Source organism: Haliotis cracherodii, unplaced genomic scaffold, assembly GCF_022045235.1.
Source record: "Haliotis cracherodii isolate W230 unplaced genomic scaffold, xgHalCrac1.p SCAF_8, whole genome shotgun sequence".
In the NCBI taxonomy this organism is placed as follows: Eukaryota; Metazoa; Mollusca; class Gastropoda; order Lepetellida; family Haliotidae; genus Haliotis; species Haliotis cracherodii.
In genome coordinates, this window is record NW_027266341.1 from 34259915 (window position 1) to 34278988 (window position 19074).

Below are 19074 nucleotides of genomic sequence, written 5' to 3' on the forward strand. Positions count from 1 at the left end.
TGGCAATATGGTAACAAAAATTGTTGGTAGAGATGTTTAGTTTCCTTTAAATCACACAAAAAGTCTAAAATAGGTGAATATTGTGGATTCACATAACAAGTGCCACCCTGTGCCCCCCACACAGACCCTCCCCCCCCCCCCCATCAGGTGGGTGAAAGTTAGTTGCTGGAGTCCGCAATATTCCAGCTATATCACAGCAGTGGGTAAATGATCACATCTAGACCACACACTCAGTCATTGATAGAAAGAGCATCGATCCATGCTGTAAAATAACATAAGTAGAAGTGTTGTTAGTTTGATGGCATTTTTGAGCTACAAGCCTTACAATAAGCAGAGTTGTCTCCCTTCTTGTCCCCAAATCTGATATATACACATGGAAGTTTATGCTTGGTATTATTAAGCATATTAAGTGTAAACATATTACAACACTATAACAAATTTTGTGATGTTATCAAAATTACTTGACTACATGATACAAATTGCCCCCATAGATGCATCCCTCCTCTTCCAAAAAGCTGTATCTACAATTAGTATCTATCAGTGATACATGTCTCTCATTCTGCACTACCTATATACAATCACATGAAGACGTCCAACTTTTATGGATAACTACTTTATTGTTTGTAACAATGTTTCAGGGCTACTTCTTGCCCCTTGATCAGGTGAATACTGAGTTAACATGTTGGATTAATATATATACATATAAAGGTAGATAAAAGTAAGATCTACATGTTTCTCGCTCATGACTAAAACCCTGTAACATCTGTTGAACATATCACTCACGACACTCAATCTTCTGTTGCCATGACAACAGCTCCCGACACTGTACTGAATGTCATATCGATCATGCAGATCAGTTTGAGAGCAATAATATAAGAATTTTATTCAGTATATAATGTTAGCTTACAGCTTTTCCATGCATCTATGTACAAAATGGTCTTATTTACAATTACTCATTATAAAACTGATTTTAAACATCAGCTCTGCAATAGAATCTTGTAATGGATATGTTGTGCAGTTATTCTGTCTGCATATCAAAGTTTCTGGAACAAAAGCATATCACAGAACCTGATGGCAACATTCATCAAATTCAAAGCGAAATGATTACTCATAGCTGCCAACTTTCCCAAATTACAATCAGTATTTTGTTACATTTTGGTCAAGACACCAAAGCCCTAATGTACAATACAGGCATGTGATTCCCATCAACTTTATACCAGCCGTTAAACAAGCAAACAGAGTATGGCTAAATATTGACTCTCTCTTTAAGATGTCTATGAAAATGTTGTTCTTGTTATTTTGTTCTAGTAGATTGGCATGTCATTCGTATGAAATAAGGAAGAAATCTTATTTTCATATTAAGCAGGAAATTTGTAACAAAAAAATAAATTCAGGACAGTTGGCAACAATGACTACGCCACCCCTCATTAGGAAATCCAAATCCATATGTGCATATATATCTTACAACAAATAAAACTACAAATACAATATATTTAAATATGAACTTAAAAAATAATTATCAATTATAATTAAGTTTAAATCAAAGTGAAACATACAGATTCAAAGTTATGAAAATATTATTACATTGTATGACAAAATGAAAATAGAACTAATTAAAAATCCAACCCAAAACTGAAATCGTTTATATAATATTTAACCCCTTAGTTTTGTCCTCTAAACAATTAAGAAAAAGACACAAAAAAACATTGTCTCATGAAAGAGGTAAAGAAATTAAATAATATATATATATATATATACAAAATCAACAATGGAATGAAAACATCTTCCTGGCCATCCCCAAGCTACACAATAAAACTGAGTATGAAATGTAACTATAGGTCATAAAGAATTATGTGATAGAACATCTCAACAAAATTTGTAAATCATAAAACAATGAAAATTTCTAACTGAGCTTAGAATAACTGGGAATAATGCAGATGGGACCAAGTTAAACACATTCCTGAGAAAAACAGGATTACTGTATTCCTAGCTCATTCACTTTATGAACAATATTCATCTGAAATTTTGCCTTAATTTTTTCATCAAATATTTTAATAGGACCTGATATTGTGAAAGGTACACATGTACTAAAAACATGTACTCCATGAATTCCATGCCAGGAACACTGATGAATGCTGGGAAAGGAAGCTGGGAAATCAGGAACCGATTCAGGAGAGTATTACACCCCAGTTACAGAGTGTATGGTTTGGTTATTGTCAGAGTGAGTGTACGCCACTTGGCAATATTAAAGCCAGATGATGGCAAGCGACACAATGAATGAGCTGTATGCATGGTGACCATGTGGGCATCTGTGTCTGGGGCCTTGGTTTCATGGGTGAACCACAAGTAATTGATTGTGTAGATGTGATGAAACGATGTACCTGGCTGATGTGTGAACGTATGCATGCAGTCTGTTGGACATGTCTTTGAAGTAATTGATTGGGTAGATGACACGTTCCTGGCTGATGTGTGAATGTAGCGGTGATCTTCACTGCATGTGTGCACCCTACTGCCCCCTCAATGTGTAAATAGCCTGATGTAGTTTTGACCATGTCAGTCTGTATGTGTGAAAATATCCCAATACAAATGTAAACCTTTCCATATCAATATTTTTTTCATAGCCGCTCATAGCAATAAGAAAGTAATATAACGACAGAAGACGACAGAAGACGGTTGTACACCTAGTCTGTCGTCCCCCCACCCCAATACCCCCTCCGAACAAGTGTCCATTACTATCCACAAAACCCATGGAATTCTGCAGAAAATAACAGCATTCATAACTGACAAAATGGATTTAGTCAGGACAGGGCTACCCTACAGCTGTGTCGAGTCTTTAACTGGAACATATCCCAAGCTTTACCCCAAGCTTATTTAAACAACCGACTTGGGCATTATGGAATGTCATGATGTTGATGGAAACAAATCGGCACTATAAAACTCTATCTAGAACAAGCTACTTCACACGACACTCGGCAACACCAGGCCTGACTGTGAGGAATACATTCAACTTTCAACATCTACACGTTGTTGGATTATAATTCAACATCACATGGACATTGATGAGATTTCACCTCCTCGCAAGTATTTGATTGTCATCTAATGCTAGTACATTGCTTATGGATAGTCACAGTATCACAGGACCAATTAAATACTGATATGTTCGCATTCAACAATATAGGGTTCTGTTTCACGAAGCAGTTGTTGTGCTACAACTGTCGTAAGTCTATGTTACACGACAGTCCCTACAATATTGTTTACACGACTGCCCCTGTATAATTGTTTACACGTCAATCCATATATTACAGCATATATGACAGAAAACATCGTGGAGTAGAAGGGTTATATAATTGTCAAGTAATTATTATTGAAAAAGTTTAGTTTTATTGACTTTGAACTAAATTTGTTCTTTACCGCTTGACCTCTGAAAATAAACTTAACTTGTGTATGATATTAATCAACCCTCAATAAATTCTTTAAGCACCGAGGGCACTTATTACAGTGAATATGGTATATCTTGGTTATACACAAAAGAGAAACTAAGATATACTCCTATATTTTCACATCTTATGTTCAATTTCAGATCATGATTAGTATAAAATGAAGTCAGTGGCTAGAAGTAGGTCTATCTGGACACACCCATGTGCCCTAAGGCTAGTTTGTGCAGGGAGGGCATGTAGTTTCTATAATGGTATTGACATTGAGTAACAGTAGAAAGTTTACAAAACCTTCCATGTCTCTACCACTGCTGTTGGTGTCTCTACTGATAGACAATTAACTGAAGTTCACACTGGTTATCAAACTGACATATCCCAAGGAGAACCTCCAAATAACCAAACTATTCCTTCCCAGAGGAATCTGTGTAGGTTATGGATTAATAATCTCCCCCACTTCTAGGCAATTTGAGATTCCAGGTTAGAGGTTACCAAAGTTTCCTGACTGAAGTTGTCGTGTTGGGACAGTGTTGATATTTCAAAACATCTTCACGTTGTCTGAAACCATATCACACTCCGATACCGGGTCATGCTCTGATAACGGGTCATACTCCGATACCGGGTCGTACTCCGATACCGGGTCATGCTCCGATACCGGGTCATGCTCCGATACCGGGTCATGCTCCGATACCGGGTCATGCTCCGATACCGGGTCATACTCCGATACCGGGTCATACTCCGATACCGGGTCATACTCCGATACCGGGTCATGCTCCGATACCGGGTCATGCTCCGATACCGGGTCATGCTGATCAGTCAGAGCCACCATAAGGCTGTCTGTTGCCCAGCATAGATGTGATACAACACCCCTCTCTCAGTCTACATCGTCAACAACATCCCGATCCTGCTGGTCCTTTAGCGCCACAACAAGGCTGTTGACGAGCATGGACAGAATCTTGTCAAGGGGGTCCATCACTCCTCTCTGCATCCACTTGGGGATGGTCACCCTGGCGTGAGAGAAGCCTAGCTTCTGCAGAACAAAGTCCACACCAACTGGGTCGATCTGCTTGCTGGCCCAGTGCAGCAATCTGAAAACAAATTTTGTTTGAAATTTTAGTATCATGTATACGCATGTAATTCTTATTTGAGGTCAGATCAATGTTATTTTCTGGTTCATCTGATAAGCCTGTTCTCCATTTAGCAAAGTAAATTTGTTCTAGAGTGTTTGATTGAAAATATGGTATGTTGTTATTCTGAACATCTTATTCCTTGATGTTTATAGTCAAGTAATAATTTCCAGAGTTGTGTATACGATAGTAACTTAAAATCAGACATTTATATTCTTCACAAGTGCCTGCTGCATATTGAGATATTGACCAAAAACATCCACAAAAACAAGAAAAAACATGGGTCTTGCACAAGCAGTATTTCTGCCACAGAGGCTATCAAGATGTCTTATTCTATTAAGTATCTTGTCCAGGGCCCTGTCCCACAAAGTGATCTTAGTGCTACGTAGATCATAAGCCTATGATAAATTATGGGAGTTACGGCCAACTTAACACTAAGAGAGCTTTGAGGAACAGGTTCCTGGGCACAAAAAAACTTGTTTGGTTTGATTTGGTTTGTTTGTTGTTTTACGTCACACTCAGCAATATTCCAGCTATATGAGGGTGGTCTGTAAATAATTGAGTCTTGACCAGACGATCCAGTGATTAATATCATGAGCATCGATCCACGCAATTAGGATAAAAAAAACCCCAAAACAACAACAAAAAAACAAAAAAAACAACCAAAAAACAAACTTGTCCTGAATATCAACACAACAGTGACCACATCCAACTACCAAACAAGGAACCAAAGTGCGAAGAGTTTGCATGATCTGCTTACCGAACTGTTGGCTCGAGCTGCCAGGTCTTGCAGTGGAAGTCTCGGTAGTCCTGCTTCAAGGCTTCTGTTGGGTCTGTTAACTTCTTCTTGTCTGGGTCAGTGGCCTTGGCGGCCTTAGAGGCCTGACCATAGGATGACCGGGCACCTGTGACCAACAAGAAATACTATCATAAGAGTTGAAGACAGACATCTCATACCGTAGTGAAACACGGTCATAACATACTCCTAGCACTTGTTGAAATTAGTTTGATATATCTGAAGAGTGTCTCATATGAAACCTTACCTGCCATTTTGGATTCACAAACTATATATTAAAGTACAAATTCTGGTACTTTTGTGGGTGGTATCCCATCTGGAGTTTGAACCAACACTTTCAGAGTAAGGCACCTAATCACTAGCACACACAGTCAGCAATCTAAACCCACTCAGCCACTGAGGCTTCCAGACAAATGGTTGTCTAGATCACATACTTTGTGAACCCCTCTGACAAGTGTAAATTGGCACAGCTCCGAAGGCCAAAGCTATGAATAGACAATGCAAAGTGGTCAAAAGTAACAAATGTTATATTTAGGATCAGACTTTCCTAGTGAAGTACAAATTCTTGTAATTTTGGGGGTGATGTCCTACCGGCTTTCAACACTATACTTATTCTTCACAGTGGAAGAACTCGTGGTCATCTTTTGTAACTAAATTCGCTGGTAGTATCTTAAATAATTACAGGATAGCTTTGGCAATCAAAGAAACATGTAAAATCTAGATATTTTATATTTTTGTATACTTATAATGCATTACTTCTTAATGCATTTACTGCTGTTTTTTTTTACAGAAAGACGAAGCTGTATGAGGCCCAGCTGAAGAAGAAGTTGCTCCAACTAGTTGTGCAGCCAATCCCATCACATAGTGCCCACTCGACAACGAAAGTGATGACATCACGGCCATCACATTACAGACTTTTAGTGGCAGAAATAGGGGCAAAGGCAAGCAGTAAGGAAACTACCAACCTCCCTGAGACCGACTCCTAGGGAGGGGTGCTGACCACAAGGAGTAAAATGCAGGATAAGTTACAAAATTAAATTTTACAGTGCTAGAATTCAGTTATTTAATTCACTGCTGATGTTGACTGACACTGTTTGTTTGTTGTTTAATGCCGCACTCAGCAATATTCCAGCCAAGTCAGCGAGCCTGACCATCCGATCCCGTTAGTCACCTCTTACGACAAGCATAGTCACCTTTTATGGCAAGCATGGGTTGCTGCAGACTTATTCTATCCCAGATCTCCACGGTTCTGACTGACATTGACTGACACTGGCACAGACACATGACCTAGCACAGTGGCGAGGTGGCAGGGACTGGGATCACTGACTGTACAAACCTTTGTCCTTTTCCTTGATGTACGAGGACACAAGGTCATGGAGGAAGAGGATGACCTCGGCATCCATGGCGACGAAGATGTGGTCATAGAACTCGGTCACAAAGCTGCTTTCAACCACCGGCCTTGGATCTGCAATGTGTCCATCTTGATGGTCATCTCTTACAGTGACACATATATCTAAGCAGGTAAACTGTTTATCTTATATCCCATATTGAGAGGAAGACATTGAAGCAGATTGTAACATCAGGTAATGGGGTTTAACGTTGCGTCCAAAATTATTGCATTTATATAGCGATGTGCATGCACGTGTGTGTGCAGCTTCTTGTACAAGTCCGGACTAATGGTGAGATGACATGGAGTTTAATGTCACATCCATGATAATTACACTTATACAGCGATGTGCGTGCAAGTGTTTGTGTGTGTGGCTGCTTGTACTACTCTGAACTAATGGTGAGGTGAAATAGGGTTTAACGTAGCGTCTAAGATTATTGCACTTATATAGCGATGTGCATGCATGTCTGTGTGTGTGGCTGCTTGTACTAGTACGGACTAATGCCGATGTTATAGTCTTGGCCCACTGAGATACCATGCCACAGTTTAAAATGAATATCCCAATAAGACACAGTATACTGACTCTGAGTCCTTGTTTAGGTAGGGTAACAACAAATACCATAGTTTAACATCTTACGGTATGACACAGACGGGGATCGATCTCCGCAGTTTGTAACTTCAAGTAGCATTGACAGCATAATTTTTCTTTTTCTCTTTATTAAACTACCGAAAGCCCATGTCCACAAACATGTATAGTTTTGTTTCAACCCAAGTAATTTCAGTTAAAAGTGTCAATATTGTAATTCATCGAAAAACATTAGCACCTATAAGTGTGTCTCTGTCCCTTAATGTAAGTGTCCCAAGGAGTAGGGTTTACATTATATAAGGAACATGTTTACAGACTGAACCAAACTGGCTTTCAATTCAGAGGAAGATAGTCCCCCTAACACCCTGTGTAGCCCATCCCCTGTACTCACCATCATTCTGGGGCTCATGCTCCCCCTGGTAGTGGAATGTCTTGAGGTTCATGTACAGCGAGGGGAAGGCAAAGATCATCTCGGACTCATGGTTGTAGGCCTGGGGCTTGCGAGACTTGCGGTGCTCAGTCGGACTCTCACAGTGTTCACGTCGTACACTTGGGAAAGAATCTATTTCTGCAAAGATGAACCAGGGAGTTTGATGTGACAATGCTTCGGGCTTTACGTCACTTGTTTCAAGGAGTGAGTGAGTTGGGTTTAACACTGCTTTGAACAGTATTCCAGTTATATCACAGCAAGTCAGCTTAATGTGGGAAGAAAGCCAAAAGTGATGGAGGTCTCAGGTGTTTACCACTTTGGTGAAACCCACAAGCACAGTTATAGTGCAAGAAACATCGGGACAAAGTGGAATTCAAACCCACAATTATCGGTTTGTGGCGTGCCCAAGGGACACAACTCTGCACAGCCAACTGAGGCACCTTAGATGACTTGGCCACCAGTGCCCCATTTCATGGAAACAAAATCTGAAGTAAATCATAATTCAAGTGGAGCGTACCTTTCATGTCGGAGGAGAAGAATGCGTAGTTGAACCACTCCTGGACACTGGTGAACTGTTGAGGAACGTAGTGACCCCGCGACACTTTGCAAATGGTTGCCATGTGTGGAGCGGAGCTGTTGGGGGGCGGCTGGCTGGACGTGCCTCCCTTCGTCAACTTGTGGCCGATGATGAAGGTGAGGTCCTGGACTACATGGGTACCTGCAGCCAACAGTGAGTGAGTGAGTGAGTGAGTGAGTGAGTGAGTAGTGAGTGTGGGTGGGTGGGTGGGTGATTGAGTGAGTGAGTGAGTGAGTGAGAGAGAGAGAGAGTGAGTGAGTGAGAGTGAGTGAGTGAGTGAGTGAGTGAGTGAGTGTGAGTGAGTGAGTGAGTGAGTGAGTGAGTGAGTGAGTGAGTGTGAGTGAGTGAGTGAGAGAGTGAGTGAGTGAGTGAGTGAGTGAGTGAGTGTGAGTGAGTGAGTGAGTGAGAGAGAGAGAGAGAGTGAGTGAGTGAGTGAGTGAGTGAGTTGGGTTCATCATGATGAAAGAAAAGCCTGCATGAAGAGACGCAGGTCTAAGACTTTAACCACTTTGGTGATATCCATGAGCACATTTGAACATACATGTCTAGAAGTTAGATGGGGTTTGAGGTAAATGTAGATAGTAGACTTAGGTTTCATTGTTTTGATCCTAGCCACTGGTTGACAAATTAAGGTCTAAAGGCATAACATGTTCACTATGTTTGGAGTTGTTTAAATGTAGGATGTTACTTAAAAGGTTTGATGGGGTTTATAGGTGTGATTGGTTTAAATGTGTGACTTGGTTCAAAGGTGTGATGTTGTTTAATGTGACATATAAAATTGTAATGTTTAAATGTGTGATGTCTCTTAAGGCTTTGTGGCTAATGGCGACTTGAAATGGTGTTGAGTTTTTACGAAGTTTTGTGACTTGATGTTTTGAAGCTAAATGGGTGGGAGGAGGCTTGAAGTGTTCAGGATTGGTGATAATGTTGCTTCAATAGGTGGTGGCATAGATCACTGTTCTGAGAGTGCTTTCAAGCCACATGCATAGATTGTACTAAGAAGTGTATAAATGTACTTATTGAGGAAACATCTTTTCTGAAAAGTACTCAAAATCTGAAATTGTACCACATATAAGGGCAGATCCAGCATTTTAAAAGGTGAGGGGTCCAAAATATCAAAATCCTCTCTCAGTCAATTTTACTGCTTACAACATACTACATTTCCCCGAGGACCCCGTCGCTTGATCCACCTGACATGTGGCGACATTATAATCAAAGTCAGAGCATGTCATCTTACAGAGAATCCTTCCTACCTCTGTCTGGTGTTTTTTGCGCCTCCGTGGAGAAATAGATGTACGGCTCTCGGATATTGAAGATGGCCCAGGACTTGGATCTGAAGTTGATGCCGTGGAATGAGGCGAGTGACAGGTTCTCCCCCTGCAGCGTGACGGTGCCCCCGAGGATCATCCCCTCGCTGGGCAGAATCTGCGGCAGCATGCGGAAGTTGCACCCCACCAGCTGCTCCAGCGCCCCCTGCCAGTGTCGGTGGTGCCGCAGCTCGGATAAAACTGTAACAAGGGGGACAGACATGACATGATACCCATGACGATGCGGGGTAGAACAGGTCTTCAGCCACACATGCTTGCTATAAAAGGCGACTATGCTCGTCGTAAGAGGCGACTAACGGGATTGGGTGGTCAGGCTCAATGACTTGGTTGATGCATGTCATCGTATCCCAATTGTATGGATCGATGCTCATGATGGCAATCACTGGATTGTCTGGTCCAGACTAGATCATTTACTGACAGCTGTCACATAGCTGGAATATTGCTGAGTGTACCAAATGAATCCTAGATTGAAATATGTCTGAAATATGCCATTTCAGATCCACAGTCAGACAGACATGTTTCTATATCCCTTTCACAAACAGTCATGTTTCTATATCCCCTACACACACAGACATGTTTCTATATTCCCTACACACACAGTCATGTTTCTATATCCCCTACACACACAGTCATGTTTCTATATTCCCTACACACACATACATGTTTCTATATCCCCTACACATATAGACATGTTTCTATACCCCCTACACATATAGACATGTTTCTATATCCCCTACACACACAGTCATGTTTCTATATTCCCTACACACACAGTCATGTTTCTATATTCCCTACACACACAGTCATGTTTCTATATTCCCTACACACACAGTCATGTTTCTATATTCCCTACACACACAGTCATGTTTCTATATTCCCTACACACACAGTCATGTTTCTATATCCCCTACACACACAGTCATGTTTCTATATTCCCTACACACACAGTCATGTTTCTATATCCCCTACACACACAGACATGTTTCTATATCCCCTACACACACAGTCATGTTTCTATATTCCCTACACACACAGTTATGTTTCTATATTCCCTACACACACAGACATGTTTCTATATTCCCTACACACACAGTCATGTTTCTATATTCCCTACACACACAGTCATGTTTCTATATTCCCTACACACACAGTCATGTTTCTATATTCCCTACACACACAGTCATGTTTCTATATTCCCTACACACACAGTCATGTTTCTATATCCCCTACACACACAGTCATGTTTCTATATTCCCTACACACACAGTCATGTTTCTATATCCCCTACACACACAGACATGTTTCTATATCCCCTACACACACAGTCATGTTTCTATATTCCCTACACACACAGTCATGTTTCTATATTCCCTACACACACAGTCATGTTTCTATATTCCCTACACACACAGTCATGTTTCTATATTCCCTACACACACAGTCATGTTTCTATATCCCCTACACACACAGTCATGTTTCTATATCCCCTACACACACATACATGTTTCTATATCCCCGACACACATACAGACATGTTTCTATATCCTCTACACACACACAGACATATGTCTATATTCCCTACACACAAAGACATGTTTCTATATCCCCTACACACACAGACATGTTTTTATATATCCTACACATAAAGACATGTTTCTATATCCCCTACACGGAATGTCCACAGTTTTCTGCCTCAAGCTTACACTCACTGTCTTCTGACAACTTCCTCTGCGACGTGGTCCGGTTCCGGGGCGGGATGGGTCCAAACGCGGATAGGACCCTCTTACTGCTGGTCAGCTGCTGTGTGAAGAACTCGTCCAGCTTGGCCACCAGCTTGATGAGGTCAGGTGTTGTGGACCTCGAGATCATGAGATGGAACTGGTCCCAGTGCAGGTCACCATTCACAAACAAGTAGGCCGATCTGGAAAATATTGTTCCCTGTATATACCATCTGTTGACAAACAAGTAGGCCGATCTGGAAAATATTGTTCCCTGTATATACCATCTGTTGACAGACAAGTAGGCCGATCTGGAAAATATTGTTCCCTGTAATACCATCTGTTGACAGACAAGTAGGCCGATCTGGAAAATATTGTTCCCTGTATATACCATCTGTTGACAGACAAGTAGGCCGATCTGGAAAATATTGTTCCCTGTATATACCATCTGTTGACAGACAAGTAGGCCGATCTGGAAAATATTGTTCCCTGTATATACCATCTGTTGACAAACAAGTAGGCCGATCTGGAAAATATTGTTCCCTGTATATACCTTCTGTTGACAAACAAGTAGGCCGGTCTGGAAAAAATTGTCACCTGTATGTAACATCTGTTGACAAACAAGTAGGCTGATCTGGAAAATATTGTCACCTGTATGTACCATCTGTTCACAAACAAGTAGGCCGATTAGGAAAATATTGTCACCTGTTTGTACCAACTGTTCACAAACAAGTAGGCCGATCTGAAAAATATTGTTCCCTGTATATACCATCTGTTGACAAACAAGTAGGCTGATCTGGAAAATATTGTTCCCTGTATATACCATCTGTTGACAAACAAGTAGGCTGATCTGGAAAATAATGTCCCCTGTATGTACCATCTTTTGACAAACAAGTAGGCCGATCTGGAAAATATTGTTCCCTGTATATACCATCTGTTGACAAACAAGTAGGCTGATATCACTTCTATGTACCAACTGTTCACAAAGAAGTAGGCAGATCTGGAAAATATTGTCACGTATACCTGCCAAACTGCTCATCAATATACTCATGACTACATAAATAACACCCATCAAAAGTTAGAAATTTTACTAACATCAAGGACAACTTTAACATTAGGAATAAATTGTTGGGCTTTCCCTCTCACAGTGGTATAACTTCTAATGCAGATCACCATCAAAGCAATCATCTGTTATGTTTGTTGAAAGTATATCACAAAATGAGTTATTGGTAATGGTGTTTCAGATATGTTGATACTTGTATAACTAATAACCTTTTGAATGTCTAATTTAGAATTGACTTCACTAACGTTTGCATTTATGGAGGTGTAAATGCAAAAACCAGTGTGCACATTGTGTATATATGTACAGCACAGCAACATTGCTGAGGTCAGATTCTATTGAGGGAGTCATCATTATCTAAGTACATTATCATCATCATCCTTGAAGAGGCTGTACATAATGTTGATATCTCGTATAAGAAAAAAACGACTGCACCCCTCATGCTTTATTCTCCCTGCAGTGTTTTATTTACGATAAACAATCCGACTCATCGTTTAGTTTTTAAATAAACACCTAAGATGCTTTCAAAAGGGTGATGCACCCCTGTACCCACACTCTGGATGTACAGTGACTAACCTCTTGGTGGCCAGCGGTGTGTCGCTCTGTGTGTCGGACTCCACGTGCCACTCGTCTCGCAGCAGCAGGTCCAGGAGGCTGAGCCGGGTCATCAGGACGCTGCTCCCCATGTAGTCCACACGACCCTCTATGGCTTCCAGGGTCAGTCCTGCACGGTGGTCCGGGTCCTTGCCCAGTTCAGGGTCCTCTGTTACGTGGACTGGACATCATGGAAATATGAGTGTTATGGTGGTAATATAGCTGTGAAAAGTTTTTTTTGTAGTGGGTTGCACAGTTTATAACCAAGTTATCTCCCTTTCTTAATGGTTATGTTTCATAAGCTGGTGCCTCCTTAGTTTCTGCATCTGGGCTTTCACAGCTCGCAAAGACTTTCCACAAAATCCACTTTTCAGAGTTTTTGCAATGAAAGGCAATAAAAAATAGCTCTGATCAACATATTTTTATGATGATCAGTGTATCCATCTATAGAAAAATAAGTATTTGGGGCATTGATGACACTTGGGGCTATATGTTAACAGAATTAATGCAATGGTACTCTGTATTGTGGTTCTACTTTCTGCAGGAATGCTTTCAAAACAATTAATGTTTTTAGGATGGGAATGTTTATATCCAAACTTAATTAATTATCTTTATCCCACATCAAATGTCTGAACTGCCCCCTCTTACAGCTTCGTTACAAACAGTTCTCATTATGACTTCTTGGTTCTACAATTAGCTGATTCTTTTCTTCAGGGCCATGACAACTACTCACAGAATGTCTGCAGACCAAGTAGATCGATGGCGCCACCTACAACTCCTCCTCGGGACTCGAAGGATGATCCACCCAGTCCTCCAGTAATCTTGAGGTGCTTGTGTCCACTGCTGTCTATAGACAGGCGGCCATGACTCTTCAGCTCCCTGGTGCTCCATCTGCATAGAAGACAGACAAGTGTGAACAATGAAGACAGACAAGTGTGAACACAGAAGACAGACAAGTTTGAACACAGAAGACAGACAAGAATGAACACAGAAGACAGACAAGAGTGAACACAGAAGACAGACAAGAATGAACACAGAAGACAGACAAGAGTGAACACAGAAGACAGACAAGAGTGAACACAGAAGACAGACAAGAGTGAACACAGAAGACAGACAAGTGTGAACACAGAAGACAGACAAGAGTGAACACTGAAGACAGACAAGTGTGAACACAGAAGACAAACAAGAGTGAACACAGAAGACAAACAAGTGTAAACACAGAAGACAGACAAGAGTGAACACAGAAGACAGACAAGTGTGAACACAGAAGACAGACAAGTGTGAACACAGAAGACAGACAAGAGTGAACACAGAAGACAGACAAGAGTGAACACTGAAGACAGACAAGTGTGAACACAAAAGACAGACAAGCGTGAACACAGAAGACAGACAAGAGTGAACACTAAAGACAGACAAAAGTGAACACGGAAGACAGACAAGAGTGAACACTAAAGACAGACAAAAGTGAACACAGAAGACAGACAAGAGTGAACACAGAAGACAGACAAGAGTGAACACTAAAGACAGACAAGAGTGAACACTGAAGACAGACAAGAGTGAACACTAAAGACAGACAAGTGTGAACACTGAAGACAGACAAAAGTGAAGACAAATGGTTATAATAAGCTTCTTACAGTGAATATGGTAATTAACTGATTTGTGTTTGATAACTTTAACATCTAGGGTTACAGTGTTGACCTCAGCAACTCCAACAAGAGGTGACTTACAGGGTGTTTCCCATGACGTTGCTCATGTTGACGTCGACATCGAGCCGGGACAGGTTGACGGCAAACAACACAAGCGTCTCCCACTTGCTGGAGCGGCTGGTGGGTGCTGGAGGTGCCGATGACGACCGATGGCGACCTGTATCTGGGGATGAGTAGGCACGAGACTTGCGTGCCCCGGGCGCGCCCAGCTTGGGGGTGACATTGCTACCTCCTCCCTCTGTGGGGGACTGGGGGACTGAGGAACCTGGACACAACAAGCAGAGGATGCTGGACATGTGTAGTTCAGTGTAGTCAGTGGGAAACAGTTGGAATCACACTGAGACCTTGCTGACATATGGGTTACTGAAGTACCAGTTGAATTTGTGTTTTAATGCCACACGTTTATTTTTTATTTTTTGCTTGTTGTGTAACGCCACACTCAGCAATATTCCAGCTATATGACAGCAGTCTGTAAATAATCGAGTCTGGACCAGACAATCCAGTGATTGACAATATGAGCATCAATCCACACAATTGGGATACGATGACATGCATCAACCAAGTCAGCGAGCCTGACCACCCGATCCCGTTAGTTGCCTCTTACAACAAGCATAGTCGCCTTTTACAGCAAGCATGGGTTACTGAAGACCTAATCTACCCTGGATCCTCACAGGCCTAATGCCACACTTAGAATCATTTCAGCAATATGCTGTGGTCAATGTATAATTAATTCTGATTAAACCAGTGGTTGATAATAGGAGCAAGATCCGAGCTGTTGGGGTATGATGACCTAAATCAACTGAGTCACCGAATCTGACCCACAGCGTCGCCTCTTATGACAAGCATAGGCTGCAGTGAACCAATACTCATCTGGAATCTTCTGTAGACCCAGATAAAAAGTTAAACCTTAGTGTACATAATAATTATGTAAGAGTGAGTGTGAGTTGGGTTAAATCCGCTTTAAACAGTATTCCAGTTATATCGCGGCGTGTCAGCTTAATATTTGAAGTGATGCAGGTCTCAGACGTTTACCACCTCAGTGAAACCCACGAGCACGGGTATGGTGCTGACAAACCTAGAACCATAATCGGGGCGAACTGGGATTCGAACCCACAATCATAGGTGTCTGGCTTGCCCAAGGGACGTAATTCTGCACAGAAGACTGGGCCACCTGTGCCCCCTAATTATGTAGGAAAAATAAAGTTTAGGGTTATTTGTGCTGACAATGTATCACTTTATCAAGTGAGTGTCAATTCCTGAGTGTCAAATCAACACCAGCTTGAAGCACTTATAAAATCAGGCATGCAAATAAGATGGTAAATTCAAGATGAGAGAAATGTTTTGAAATAAAAGAAAGAAGAATAAAAATTGAAATGGAGAACACATCTGAAACTATTTAAAATAGATTAAAGTCAAACTATACCCAAAAAACATGAAGATTCAGATATAGAAAAATGTACAAAAATATGTCTATTTTATACTACCATCAGTGACAATGAGACAAGTGACAGGACATGGTGGTTAGCATGCTGCTTGGTAGGTTTGTTGTTTAACGCCATACTCAGAAATATTCCAGCTATATGATGGCGGCCTGTGAATAATTGAGCCTGGACCAGACAATCCAGTGATTGATATCATGAGCATCAATCCACGCATTTGGGATCGATGACATGCATCAACCAAGTCACTGAGCCTGATCCCGTTAGTCGCCTTTTACGCATGCTATTTGGGGCGTGGATGTGGTCTCCACACAAACACAGGGCTAAACGGTTGGTTGTCACTGTACTTAGGACATACAGATCAACATGAAAGACCATCTCACTACATTGTAGGGGACAATAATGGAAATAGGAATACATGCCATTTTTTATGGATAAAAACTTCTTTATTTTTCTAACAATGATTCAGGGATACTTCTTGCCCCTACGTCAGGTAAATACTGAGCTAGTGTACGAGTAACGAATGAGTAATATTGATGTGTGACCTGTAAAGAGATTGGTTGACAACATGCAACAATTAACTGAGTCTGTGGTGACTTACAAATGTTCTATTCCCGTTAAACTGTTACTGAGGTCCTCTCACACACAAAGTGATGTTGCCGAGTCCTACCCTGCCCTACAGACCTCACAGGGCTGTCATTATCACATCTGGATGACTTATCAACATGTACAAATTCTTACCCTGCCTTTAATCAAATCCTGGCACCTTTACCAGTAACTGCACATACCGGTACTCAATGCCAACTCCAAGTTTCCTGTGCCCCCAACACACCTCATCACAATTCCAGGATTTTGAACAACACCATATTGACAATTACTGATTTATTGTACTCCGTTACCTGTTGTGTAGATAAATATTTTCTATTTGGCATTAACTTTTTTGTTGTTGTTGTTTAGTTGAAAAAAATAAATGCTAATTCTATTTATTTGATTAGGCTGTTATTAGACGCAGTGGTCACAGACCCAGTAATACATGGTATATAACCCTAGTAATACATGGCATATAATCCTTGTATCATGGTATTATAACCCCAGTTATACATGGCATATAATCCCAGTGATAAATGGTATTATAACCCCAGTAACACATTGCACATAATCCCAGAAACATGGCATATAACCCTAGTAACATGGTATTATAACCCCAGTAATACATGGCATATAATCCCAGTAACACGGCATATAACCCAAGTAAGACATGGCATATCACAAGTACTTTCTGAAGTCTAATATCTATAACCACACCTCTCCTGGATGATTTCTGGTATATTTCATTCTTCAAGTCAGAACTGATCTGGATTTTAACTTTATCTCCCGAGGAAACCCTTCGATGATGAGTTAGCCGGAAGGGTTCATTCTCTTCTACTACGGTAAGGGAAGGGAATGAAAGAGAGGCTTGTGTGGACAAAGTCGGACGGTTTGAAGACAAGGTGGCATCTACTTCTGGAAACAAAGCAACAACACACAGCAAATAATTAAAAATAAATCGCACAGAAAACACGAGGCTTACAACATTTGAGAAACAATATGGCAGTGCATAAACAATGGCTGAACTTGTAAGGTACTTTCTTGAGCTGAAAAGTGGCCATGCTTTACAACAGAGGGTCAAGAAACAGGGCTTCTTTTTTAATATAAAACATAGGAGATACATTAAGAAAAAAACATTCATAAACTCTCAAATATCACACAATTAATAGTTAGGCACCGAATAGTGGAAATATACTGACAGAAACAAATAAGGGAACAATGAAAACTATAGGAAAATAAGCTTTACCGTCAGTACACTGGAAATAGTGCGCATACTAATTCAACACATATCAGAATCAGATGTTGAGAAGTGTTTGTGTGCGTTGTTTCCAACATGTATTGGGTAGACAAGGCTGGGAACCCATGAGAGCATATCATGTTACTGTGTCTAAATGTGAGTGTTCCCTTATTTATTTCCACCAGTATACAAAATAAGGATAATTAGACATTTATTATATAATGTTGAAAAATAAATCAGCTGGTTCTCAGGCAATGTTTTTTAATCATGTTATCAAGTAAATCAAATATACTCAACACCAAAAGAAACATGATCCTTAAAAACATATAGAGAAGTTGGTATATTATGAAGAGATGCTTCCAATGTGAAGCAGAATGACAAAACTAACAATCAGTCAAGTGTTATCACAGTGTCTATATTCTTGTCATGATATGCAGCATGTGATTTCCAAACTTTACACGCTAATCCTGCACGAGACAAATGGTGCATCTAGAGGAATCGATCTATGACGTCACATGTGATGCCATTCATGAGCATCGGTTCAGACAACATACCAGTATGATCAGGGTGCATCGAACCAATCTAATATCTTCTTCATATATTAACCAACATGTATGATATTCACGTTTCTCTTGGGGGTAAGTATAGATAATTGGAGTATGAGAAAACCAAGGTTTTATTCTTCAGCCTTAGAATTATAAGGAATTATCCAACACAAAGAAAATTGAATTGATTACAAAAATAATAAAACAGACATTTATCAGTAAGCGACATTTATGACAATGATCCTTCTAAAAAGAACATGTACAGCTACACCACTGCCCATGATACTAAATCTACTTGATCTTGTTTGAAGTAAAACAAAACAAAATAAGACTGACAAAAAAACAACCACAGAGAAAAAAGGGCAAGTACTGAAATACACCCCAGACAAATGATGAAACAGGCACACTGTGACAGTGAGGAGGATAATTATCAAATTATTTGGATCAACGACATATTTAAGTGAATCTCTCATATACCGGTACAACTCCACATTTGATAAACATATTTTTATCTTTCCATGGCAC

At 40.5% G+C, this 19074-nt stretch overlaps 1 protein-coding gene across 1 annotated transcript in view; it reads right to left on the bottom strand.

Moving 5' to 3' along the window:
* Positions 1–155: 155 nt before the first annotated feature.
* LOC139450634 (bridge-like lipid transfer protein family member 1) overlaps positions 156–19074 on the bottom strand; it is a 92042-nt gene continuing 73123 nt past the window's right edge. The window contains exons 55-65 of the mRNA XM_071232420.1: positions 17485–17682; positions 14762–15005; positions 13768–13925; positions 13017–13215; positions 11366–11583; positions 9588–9842; positions 8275–8475; positions 7719–7895; positions 6691–6819; positions 5319–5463; positions 156–4519 (exon numbers count right to left, since the gene is read on the bottom strand). Coding sequence (XP_071088521.1) covers positions 4306–4519; positions 5319–5463; positions 6691–6819; positions 7719–7895; positions 8275–8475; positions 9588–9842; positions 11366–11583; positions 13017–13215; positions 13768–13925; positions 14762–15005; positions 17485–17682 — 2138 coding nt within the window. The 3' untranslated portion in view covers positions 156–4305. The remainder of the gene's footprint in view (positions 4520–5318; positions 5464–6690; positions 6820–7718; positions 7896–8274; positions 8476–9587; positions 9843–11365; positions 11584–13016; positions 13216–13767; positions 13926–14761; positions 15006–17484; positions 17683–19074) is intronic.